Below are 12387 nucleotides of genomic sequence, written 5' to 3' on the forward strand. Positions count from 1 at the left end.
CTTCCCGACCCAGGGATCAAACCCTGGTCTCCTGCATTGAAGGCAGATTCTTTATCACTGAGCTCCCAGGGAAGTCCCCACCCCCTTGCTTCCTTGGTGCATGTTAAAATAAATAACTATTAATATAAAATTTTCCATCCGTCACCTGAAACTGCCCTGCATACACACATGAACCCCTGGATTCTGTTCCTGCTGAGCACCTTGTGACTTCTGAAGTGGTCACTTCCGTCACCCTCAAGCCCCTCTCACATACTTCTCAATGGACTTGAGCTCAGACTGGCCCCTTGACTGGCTTTAGAACAACCAGAGGTCCTTAAGCCCATCTCTCTCAGCCTCTTTACCTTGAATTTAAAGGGATTAAGGAAAGAATATCTGTTTCCTCTTTATTCTCGGAAATATAACATACATTCAACTGAAAAGTAAATATAGAAACTTTTTAATTCTTTGCAATGAAAGTTTCCTGGATAATTCCATGAGTTTTTGTAATCATAGAGACAGTTTTAACCTTACTTATTCATTACCAAAAATAAAGACTATTGTTACAACTTATTTTCTATAGATGCAAACAATCTCCTCTATTTTGACATCAAAAAAGGCAAAGACAAAACACAAATTCCATGGACAAGGATGAAAACAGTATGATCTTCAAATGTATTTTGTTAATTTATTGTTTCTTTTTGGTTTTGTTTGTCTGTCTCACTGTATGTTTATCTTGCAAGAGCCTACAGAAGTGAGAGAAAATATCTGTAGACTAATTTAAACGACATGAGAGAGGTATTAAGAACTAAACAAAACAAAATAAAAATGTATTAGTTATTTTAAAAAATAAAACTTTTTATTTATTCAACTACAAAAAATTTTCCTGAAACATGTCAGTTAATTGGTCTGCAATGCACTCATAAATGGATAACATGGATCTCCTCTGACAAATATTTTAAACAAAGTATTCACTACCAAAAGAGTTAGTTGGGGTAGGGAAATCTTCAAGTCACAATCCCCTGCACAGACTACATACAAGTTACTTTTAAACCTGAAGTCAGAAAAGCAAAATCTGTAAAAGTAAGAATATTGCGATTATTTTCAGCAATCTACTGATAAACCTGAAAAGCTCTTTTCAATACAATGAACCCTGATTTCATGACAAGCTCCTTGCTTAAGGGGCTATTAACTTTTGAAGCTGAGCTGCTCAACCTGTGGCAAACTGTATTGACAGAAATGCTCCATTCTGAAAATCATCTTCAGGATGGAAGAAAGTCCAGCAATGACTTTCTTCAATGCAGCACGGTCTACAGAGTTGCAAATATGCACGAGAGGACTCTGGGCAGGTGTAACTTTCAGTCAATAAGCTGGAAACAGGCTTAAGAGTAGAGAAGACAGTGAAGGTATTTAAAATATGCCTGATAAAATATCAGACAGGGGCTTGTGGCCCAGAGCTGGACACTATGCAAAAATGACGTAAGCAGATTTCAATAACGTTAAGAATTTGAGATACCTGTACCACAACTGACGACAGAGCTTTTTACATGGAGTTCTGCTTGGGATCATTCTACTTAGGACTCCCTTCTGAGCAGCACTCCAAGATACTTCTATTATCTGGTACACCTAAACTTCTGAATATTCTCCAATTGATGCTCTAAACACCTCCAAGGTTCTGTAGGTGGTCCAAAATCAAGGAAGGTCACATCATGCCTGGTAGTGTTTTGGTGTTAGCCTATATTATATAAGTTATTTAAAAATTGGTAATCCATATTTAGGCTCAATGACTGCTCCAGGAATCTTATTAACTGGAATATCCCATTCTCCCAATAGGATCAGTGATCAGAGCTCATTATACAACCAAAACCAAAATGGGGGCAATAGAATCTAATCACCCATGATAAAACAGCCCACTGACCAACTCTCTGATGCAAGATCACCAGGATGTTTCAATGCAACCTCAACATTTCATAGAGTTTCATGATGACCAGCTACCCAAACTCTTAGGTTTTAGTAGGATTCAAAATCCTTTTACTCTTAGCTAGCTCTCTTCTTGCTCATTCTCGTTTGCACGCATTTGCCCAACTTTGGTTGGCTGTTGAGGTCCAGTGGAAGAATTCCCATTCTGCCTCGTAGCTTCTCCTTTAGGGACTTGGAAAAGGAAAGTAGTGCAGTTCTTTCTGGCCATCTGCCAGGCATGGGACCCCAGCCTTCTTGGGGTAAGTTCGACTGGCAATTTTAAAGAACTCTTCTGCAGCATCAAGTGCAATGAGACGGTCCTGCCAAAAAATTAAAAACAAAAGTGTTGTCAAAATGGAAACAAAGCTATGTCTGTGGCAAAAATTCATCTAAAAATCACATCCATCTAGAAATAACAATGAGTGAGTAGAACATTTATTCAATTTTTCTCAACAAACTTAGAGACACTCCTTAATCACTTACATTCTCCAGGAAACATTCCCCTGCTCTTAGAGTCCTTTCAAATCATTTTTCAATCTTAGGCTGTATACCCACTATTTCTCACATCTTTGACCTAAAAATGGCTCAAAAAGCTGACTGCCCAACAAAACTGGCTGAAAAATACAGATTCTTGAACTACAACCCAAGTCTCAACTGGTCTAAGTGTATTCCAGAAACCTGAATTTTTAAAGCCCTCCAAGTGATGATGATGTGCTGGCTACTGAACACCAAGACATAAGATGCCAGCACCATCTCCCACACCTCATACCACGGTGAAGTTCATGGGGTCAGAATGATGAATAAGTATATGGACTAATAGAGAAGCAAAAATTTAAAGCAAAATCAGGAACCCAAATGTCCATCAATAGAGGAATGGATAAAGAAGATGCAGTACATCTATACAATGGAATATTACTCAGCCATAAAAAAGAACAAAATTGGATCATTTGCAGAGATGTGGATGGACCTAGAGGCTGTCACTCAGAGGGAATTAAGTCAGAAAGAGAGAAACAAATATTACATACGAATGCATATACATGGAATCTAGAAAAATGGTACAGATGGTCTAATTTGCAAAACAGAAATAGAGACAAAGATATAGAAAGCAAGTGTATGGGCACCAACAAGAGGGAAAGGGGAGTGAGTGGGATGAATTGGCAGGCTGAGATTGTCATATATACACTAGTGGCACTATTCATAAAATAGATGAACTAATAAGAACCTACTGTATAGCTCAGGAAACTCGACTCAGTGTTCTACCAACACAACATTTTAAAGCAACTATGTGAGATAAGTTGCTTCAGTCGTGTCTGACTCTGTGCAACCCTATGGACAAGCTCCTCTGCCCATGGGATTCTCCAGGCAAGAATACTGGAGTGGGTTGCCATTCCCTTCTCCAGGGGATCTTCCCAACCCAAGGATAGAATCTGGTCTCTCAAATCTTCTGGATTGCAGGCGGACTCTTTACCATCTGAGACACCCTCCAAAAGGACAAAAACATCTAGACTCTAATAAAAATTAATTTTTAAAAATTACCAAAAAATAAGCAGATGGACACTTACCATAACAAAGAGATATCTCTCCGAGAGCTCCCAACTGGTTGGGAAAATACTGGTCTCTTCAGCCAGTCTCAACAGTATTTCCCGAGCTTTCCTTGTGTTTTTAGAATCACTGATGGTGCTCAGTTTTGTCACTGACAACAGAGAGTCTGCTTCTCTTTGAAAACCTGTGTAAAGAAATTAAACCCTCATGTGAAGCAGTCACAAGGAGACAAGAGCCCTGCAAGGGAGGAGGGGACCGTCGATGGCTTTGGGGCAAATACGAGAAAACTGAAGCCCAAGGCACCACTCCCTTTGCTGCCCTGCAGCTCAGTGAGGTTGGTCGGGTCTTTAATTAAAATGCTTTTGCAGTTTCTTCGTATCAAATTTTCTTTGTCAACTTTTCCCTCCAAGTTAAGCCTCTGCTGCTCACCCACTGACTGCCTGCCACCCACTTTATCAGTTTGGAAACCCTCCTCCCATTCCCTACTCTTTACCTCCTCCCTGTCCCCAGAATTCCTACTTGTCCCCTCAACCTGCAAAATGGTCATCTTCAAGTCAGGACTCCTCCAAGCCCAGGTTCCCTCCCTCAGGGCAATATCGTTGGCTGGCTAAATTACTTAATACAAAGGTCTAAAAGACTCATAGATTTAATACAAGCATAATATAAGCAACAGGGGATAGCAACTTGGTACCCACATTTGTAAAGTTATAATGCCAAGGTGTAATGTTCTCTTTCAAAGGAGGACTTCAAAATTGATAAATTCATTTTTTCTGAACATGAAAACAAGCTTCTTTATAATGTGAGGGCCATATTTACTGAATTACAACCCTGGCAGAATTAAGAAAAATCAATACCCAATAGCTACTCTAATACCACAGGTATTTGCTGTCTCTCTTACAAATAACATTTCTCCTAATCTGCTCTATCTTATAAAGCTATGAGTAATTGGCCAATCACTCCATTTAAATCAATCAATGTACAATGCCCCCAAATTCAATGATCTTGATTGAACGAATATCCCGTATGGTTTCACTGCCCTGTCCTACTTGATACTGAAGACAGATGGGGTAACACATGGCAAAATATGTCCTCAAGACAAGGGCTGATGAGAGAAACATCAGATGTTTATGCTGGAGGATACAGAGAAGATGGCATTGGGAAAACAATTAGTACACAGTAGCCTTAATCAGTCAGTTACTAACATTCCTTTTACAAAAACCAGGCTGGAGAAAGTAAAGAGGAATAACCACAACTGGTTATTTTTGCCATTTTATAATCACTTTTAGACTCACCTAAATCTTCTAAAATGCGTTTCCATCTACTTCTCACTTCCCTTCGAATCTGTCGCAGGGTGTAGATATCATAATTGAGTTTTTGCCACTCCTGTAGGAAAAATTAAACTTCAGTTTTATTTTTACACTTTGGTCTAAATCTCTGTCTAATTCCCAAAGTTAAGTTGTTAATGCATGCAGTTCTCCTCTTCACTAATCTTGAAGGCATATCCTAAAAGAAGAGAAGGAGCTGGGTGAGATGAAGTCAGCAGGAATACATCACCTCCATGTCTGGGATATCAGCTATATACCAGGTGACGTAACACATCTCAGAAACTATCCTAATTAACCTCTTCACATTATCTAATTTCCCAACTACAGTGATAGCACCTATAAAGTGGGGATAACAACAGTGAATATTCCATTTAAGGATGTTATAAAGATTAAAGGTATAAAAAAACTTTTATATATAAAATACCTGCACACAGTATTACTAAAGACTTTTTATAGATAAATAAACTGACGCCCAGAAAGTTTACCTAGCTAATACAGTATCATCCAGCTAACAGGTACTGGACTTGGTACTGAATCCAGGTCTGACTCAGAAGTTTCTGAGAAAAAATAAGACCCAAAGAATTTGCATCTTCCTTTGTTATCAGAATACAGTGGAGTTGGGAACCCCCAGTTTCTTGATTTCCAGCCAGTGTTTCCTTTACCGTATTTCAGCATTGCTCTCTTTCATTTGTGTTCCCAAGACAGGATAAGCTTTCAAGCACTCAGCAGAACTATTAAAAGGTTATCTTTTTGAATACTTCAGCCTTGTGGGTAGTAGGTCATCTTTGTTGTTGTTGTTCAGTCACTCAGTCATGTCTGACTCTTTGCAACCCCATGGATGCCAGGCATCCCTGTCCTTCACCATCTCCCAGAGCTTGCTCAAACTCATGTCCATTGAGTCGGTGGTGCCAACCAACCATCTCATCCTCTGTCATCCCCTTCTGCTGCCATCAATCTTTCCCAGCATCAGGGTCTTTTCTAATGAACCAGCTCTACGCATCAGGTGGCCAAAGTATTGAGCTTCAGCTCCTCAAACAGAACTTAAATCTTCCAGAAACGTTAGAATCTTTACTACAGAGAAGGAAATGGCAACCCACTCCAGTATTCTTGCCTTGAGAATCCCAGGGATGGGGGAGCCTGGTGGGCTACCGTCTATGGGGCTGCACAGAGTCAGACACAACTGAAGTGACTTGGCAGCAGCAGCAGCAGAATCTTTACTGAGCTACGGATTTCTTTTAAACACCATGGAAATATGTTTTCAAGGAGCCTTATCTACATGAAAAATTCATTTTATAGAGTACACCTTTTCTGTGCTAAAGTACAGCTTAAAAGAGCATCATTCTAAATGCTCAATTTGAGACTCAGATTATATGGTATTTTGACTCCTCTAACTGAAAACATTTCAGTGATGCCAGGCTTGCCTTGCTCATCCCTAATCAACTTTCATGACTGGTTAAGAGAAATCAATTTAGCTGCCATTCCCAAACATTTATAGATACCACTCTAAGAAGGAAAAACTAGTAAAATAGAGCATATTTGGTTATGATTGCATTTTAAATCTTGTATCTGAAGGTACAAAGCTATCAGAAGATCATGGGTTTCACAAAACTATAATTCAAAAAGATACATGCACCCCTATATACACAGCAGCACTATTCACAATAGCCAAAACATGGAAACAAACTAAATGGCCATCGACAGAGGAAGGGATAAAGATGATGTGGTACATATATACAACAGAATACTGCTGCTGCTGCTGCTAAGTCGCTTCAGTCGTGTCCGACTCTGTACGACCCCATAGACGGTAGCCCACCAGGCTCCCCCGTCCCTGGGATTCTCCAGGCAAGAACACTGGAGTGGGTTGCCACTTCCTTCTCAACAGAATACTACTCAGCCATAAAAGAGAATGAAATAATGCCATCTGCAGCAACATGGATGGACCTAAATATTATCACATGAAGTGAAATAAGTCAGAAAGAAAGACAAATACTCTCTCGTATCACTTACATGTGGAACCTAAAATATGGCACAAATGAACCTATCTATGAAACAGAAACCGAACTGTGGACATAGAGACGAGATTGGTGGTTGCCAAGGGGAGGGGAGTGGGAAGGGATGGATTATATATGAAATTATATATTTCATATATAAAATGAATGAACTGCTTTGCTGTACACCAGCAATTAACACAACATTGTACATCAAGTGTACTCCAATAAAATAGAACTGTTTTTAAAAGTTCATGAATTTCAGCTGTTTTTTATTAGTCAGGAAGTGGTGAATCTGAGTACTCTTGCCTGGTCCTCTGTTTTTGACCAAAGGTGTGTATGCACATGCATATGCATGAGTGTGCAGTGACTGGGGTCAGGGTGAAGCCTGTGACACTGGAGGGCAACGTAAACTGGGTCGTCTCAGAAACGCGCAATCCTCACCATGTCCTTAGCACCATGTTAAAGCACTCCTATCCAATGCCCTACAGACGGTCTAAGTATTCAGTACAGCATTGCCATTTTCACTGGATGTGTCATTCAGTATACATAGCATCTTGGAAAAGGGCACAGAGGGGTTGAATTCCAGTTCCATTACTCATTAAGAGCTTAACTTTGGGCAGGTTCATAACGTGACAGCATGTCACTGGCCTAATCTGCAGTATGGGATAATAATATTGCCTTCCTCTCGGACTTATTATGAGGATTAAATGCTTTCAGGCAAGCCCTGAAAATAGAGCTTGGTGCACATTCTCCTCCAAAGCAGTGCAGCCGCAGCTACGAAACAATATTCCAAGACTCGGGATTGATTTCTATTACAAGGACTGAGGACATTATACATGGCATGAGGCAGTATCTCATCAGTGAGGACCTTCAGAAGAAACATTTCTCTGTTCTTGACATCAGGTAGGATTTTGCTTTTCCCAAAAATTATTTCACTGTTCTGAACACTGAATTTTTATAACTGATCAGTTTCCATGCTTTCCTGAAAACGTAGAGTCCTATCATGGAAAATGTACAGAATCTTGAAAACATTTTTGAATTAACAGAAGTTTTTACTACTTTTTACATCTTTTTTTTTTTTTCCCTCTTCTAGTTTGTGCTCTCTCACTGTAGTTTCATATAAGTTAACTTAAGTCCTTTCTGATTTTAAAAAAGATTATAAATATATAAAAGATTACACAGAGCAGCGCTGTGCTTCTTCTCAATGAAACTGACCCTCCTTGCCGGACTAAATGATAAGTGATCAGAGTCCTATTCATGCTTGATAAGAGACCCGCTCAATCAATTCGCAAGACACTTTATACATTCACATAACCTTAAATTATCTAACAAACCACTAGGTGGCTTCATTACCTTGCGATGAAAAGTCTGCTAATTTTCCTTTAGCTCCTTGGGCTGATGGTCAGAACTTCTGTCCTGAACTAAGTGTAGCCAAATCTCTCTTTTTCAGACACCCATTCATCATTGGGTAATCCAGGCTTCAGATTTTTTAAATCTTTTCTTGCTGTCCATATGTTGGTTATTTTGCTATTCCTAAATACTAACAATGCTACACAATCTCATTCCATTTTACTGTCTGTTCCTCCGATAAACTGTCAAAGGAGAAGCAACGATGCAACGTTTTAAAATCTGCTGAGTATGGATGCATGTGATAAGTGCCTATTAAAATTAACAGAATGAAACTCAGCATTTCATAAATCCACATTTCTTCTTTTGACACAATAGTCATGGATAACCATACATGAAAGCATCCTGAAAGCTTTGTGCAAAACATAAAGCTCTAAAACCAGAAGTAGCTTGGGCAGAGTTTTAACAAAGAATTGGCTTTTGAAAAAATAAATGATGATAAGAGAGGATTTGAATTTTTTCTTAGCATATGATCCCAAAGAACAGAATTTAAATGTAGCAAATAAGAAACGATGATGAACAAAAACTTACCCACAACTAAAGAAACTAACTCATTTATTCCTTAGTATTAGAAAAAAACAAGTTTTATGATGTCCTTCTACATTTTAAAAATTGCAGCAATTTTCTTCAGACAAATAACTTGAAAATAACAATTCAAATCTTCTTCACAAATGACTTGACACTCAAATCTACTAGACATCAAAAGTTAACACTCTTATCTTCTAAAACAATCTTTGTTTACTCATAATTTCTGAAGTAATGCAATGTAGTCATTGTGTCGCTGTGGCCTGAAAGTTGAACATTTAGCAGAGGTGCAATCAAAGAAATCATGCAAATTTAATTTCATAAGGTATCTGGGAACCAAGTCAAACTGAAAAATATCTGATTGAAAAAGAGCAACTGAAGATACTTAGCTGAATCCTTGAGGATTTTCTCCTCTCTAGTTGTTGGCCAGATCAGATTAGAGCTGCTAGATAAGAAGGCTGAGGTCAAACATGAAAAGCAGAACAAAGAGCAATCGGCTTCCACAGTCAGGAGCCAGCTCTCCTGCGGCTTCTCCATCCCATGAGCTGGTCTTGACCTTGAGCTCTGATGTAAGCTCCAGGGGTCATTTTCTCAGACATAAAATTAAAACATTTTATTCATACCTATTCTGTATTATTTGGAGGTTGTGGATACATGGCACAGTTAAAATATACTTCTTACTTCTTCCTAAAATGGAGATTTGTACATTTAAAGAAATGTACTCTAACAATAGATGACATATACTTTAAAATCATCTTATACTTTTAGGAGCAACTTCAAAAGAGACTATTTTTAACTATACAAATATAATTAATATATAATTAATATAATCACAAAGAAATAAAAATTCAAAGAGAACAGAGGGCATAAAATGAAAACTTGCTGCATCTACTTGGCTTGAGTTGGGTTACGTGCCCATCCTTGAGCCGATGGGATATGCTGATTGGCTTGTTATTGGATTTCAAGCCAAGCACCCCTTCAAAGGATTCTGATTTTGTTGCTCTGAGAGGTGGGTCCAATGCAGATATTTTAAAATAGTCCCTTATTGGTTCTAATATCTAGCCAGGGTTGAGTTTATTAGCTTAAGCCAATCAGTGTCCTGTTTGAGCTGTGGTGCTGGAGAAGACTCTTGAGAGTCCCTTGGACAGCAAGGAGATCAAACCCATCAAAATCAGTACTGAATATTGATTGGAAGGACTGATGCTGAAGCTGAAACTCCAATACTTTGGCCACCTGATGCAAAGAACTGACCCACTGGAAAAGACCTTGATGCTGGGAAAGATTGAAGGCAGGAGGAGAAGGGAATGACAGAGGATGAGATGGTTGGATGGCATCACCGACTCAGTGGACATGAGTTTGAGCAAGCTCTGGGAATTGGTGAAGAACAGGTAAGCCTGGCATGCTGCAGTCCATGGGGTCACAAAGAGTCGGACACGACTGAACGACTGAACTGAACTGAATCAGTGTCCACTCTTAGAACTGAGAATGTAACTGTTCTCTCCAAAGGAAATTTGGGACAAACTTGATAGGTTGATGAGAGAAGAGGAAAACAGGTCTTGGAGAAGCAAACATCAAGCATCTGCTTGTGGCAGACAGATCAGTTACCCCAGGGTCTGTATTATGTCTTTCTTTTTTGCTACTGGAACCCAGATTTCATTGGGGGCTGCAATGTGCCAATCCCAGGGAACAGATCGTGATCTGTGCAAATGCTAGTGAGACTCTGTGTCCCCACTTGTCCTCCTCCCTTGCAATGAGAGAGAGAGAAAGATGGAAGAGCTATATTGCCCAAGTACCCACATGTATCATACACTGTGTACATCCCTATGGGAATTCCCACTTCAACTCAACATCCACATTAAAAGAAGACTCCATATGACTGTGGCTATAATAACATTATATTGCAAATATTAAACATCTAACTCAAGGAACTACAAGGTGCAGAGTAGTCAAATACTTTTACTTGCAAGTGATAGCTTTTTGATAAAATGAATTCTTTGAACATTGTAACTGCTATCTCTTTCCTTTCAACTTTTGCCAATTCGTATCATCTTATGCTACTTTCTATTCAAAATGGAGTTTCCAAAAGATATTTAAAATATATATATATATATTGACTGCTTCTCCCATTTCATTTTCTTTCATTCTGCAGGTAGATAAGTAAGAAAAAGACAAGTGATATATGGGAGTGGGGGAATATCTGTATTTTAACAAGCCTCTAACAGATTCTCTCATGCTTGCTTTTCACAGAGAAATGTGCAGTGGATAACACAGACTAGGGTAGTCTCCCAGCTACTGAAGAGCATTCAAAGCTGTTGACGTCAGCCTGGAGGAAGGTTTTTAGTGACACAGGAAAGGGGTTGGTTTCTGAGCTTAGCCATCATTTTCATCAGGTATGGCATGGGGTCAAAGGTCACAAAGGTAGCAGAGATGACTAACACAGGGAATGTAAGAATCAAGGCTTGAAACCTGTAACAAATAAGGCCTATGATATAAAATCTACAAACTGAAATTTATTAGCAGCAGTTCATGCAAAAGACACGTCCTGGCATCTGGTCCTTTGGCTATGTTGACTTTTTTCAACCTTAGAGTTGGGTGCATTTTTATTTGCTCTGACAGAGGATGAGACGGCGGGATGGCATCACCAACTCGATGGACTTGAGTCTGAGTGAACTCCAGGAGTTGGTGATAGACAGGGAGGCCTGGCATGCTGTGATTCATGGGGTCGCATAGTGAGTGAACTGAACTGAACAAGAACTAATAACTTTATTTATTCCTTGTTCCAGTAAGACTTGTTTGCGTTAGTGGAAGCCACAGAAAGATCGATATTAGATGGGACTTTCCACCCAGGATGAAGGTTTTCTAAGAGAACGGGCTCCATCACTGGAGCGTCATGTGATAGCTGCTGCACTTTAGGGGCTTCCCTGGTGGCTCAGACAGTAAAGAATCCACCTGCAATGCAGGAGACCTGGGTTCGATCCCTGGGTTTGAGAGATCCCTAGAGGCAAGCACGGCAACCCACTCCAGTATTCTTGCCTCGAGGATCCCCATGGACAGCGGAGCCTGGTGGGCTACAATCCACGGGGTCGCAAAGAGTCAGACACGACTGAACGACTAAGCACAAAGCACGGTGAAAATACACTATATAATTTATCATTTCTAGAAATATAACTTCTGTAGGCTCTTTCAACATAATATATTCCTTCTGTGTCACCTGGAAAAATTAGAAAAGGATTTGTAGGCATTTACAAAAAGAAAAGAGAGTCAGACAGACAGTAGACAGACAGACATAGATAATACTGACAAAGTACTTACAACTTCCAGGTACTACTCTAAGCTCTTTATATGTATTTATTTAGTTAATTCTCATAAAATGACATGTATGAGGTGGATTTTCTAAAATATTTTTATTTACTTATTTGGATCTTATTTGCAGCAGGATCTTTAGCTGTGGCAGGCAAACTCTTAGTTGCAGCGTCTGAGATTTAGCTCCTGGACCAGGGATGAAAACCCTGGCCCCCTGTATTGGGAATGCAAAGCTTTAGCTACTGGGCTACCAGGGAAGTCTCAATGAGATGGGTATTATTATAACATTTAAAAAATGAGGAAACTGAGGCTCAGGGAGATGAAGTACTTGCCCAGGTGTACACACCAGTAGGTAAGGA

General features: G+C 39.5%; 1 protein-coding gene across 3 annotated transcripts in view; it reads right to left on the reverse strand.

The window, feature by feature from the left end:
- Positions 1-431: 431 nt before the first annotated feature.
- Positions 432-12387, reverse strand: part of MREG (melanoregulin) — a 68970-nt gene continuing 57014 nt past the window's right edge. For all 3 annotated transcript variants that reach the window (XM_055573403.1, XM_055573404.1, XM_055573405.1), the window contains exons 3-5: positions 4770-4860; positions 3498-3661; positions 432-2255 (exon numbers count right to left, since the gene is read on the reverse strand). In XM_055573403.1, the coding sequence (XP_055429378.1) occupies positions 2121-2255; positions 3498-3661; positions 4770-4860 (390 nt within the window). In that variant the 3' untranslated portion in view covers positions 432-2120. The remainder of the gene's footprint in view (positions 2256-3497; positions 3662-4769; positions 4861-12387) is intronic.

The sequence above is a fragment of the Bubalus kerabau genome, chromosome 3, assembly GCF_029407905.1.
Source record: "Bubalus kerabau isolate K-KA32 ecotype Philippines breed swamp buffalo chromosome 3, PCC_UOA_SB_1v2, whole genome shotgun sequence".
Taxonomy (NCBI): Eukaryota; Metazoa; Chordata; class Mammalia; order Artiodactyla; family Bovidae; genus Bubalus; species Bubalus kerabau.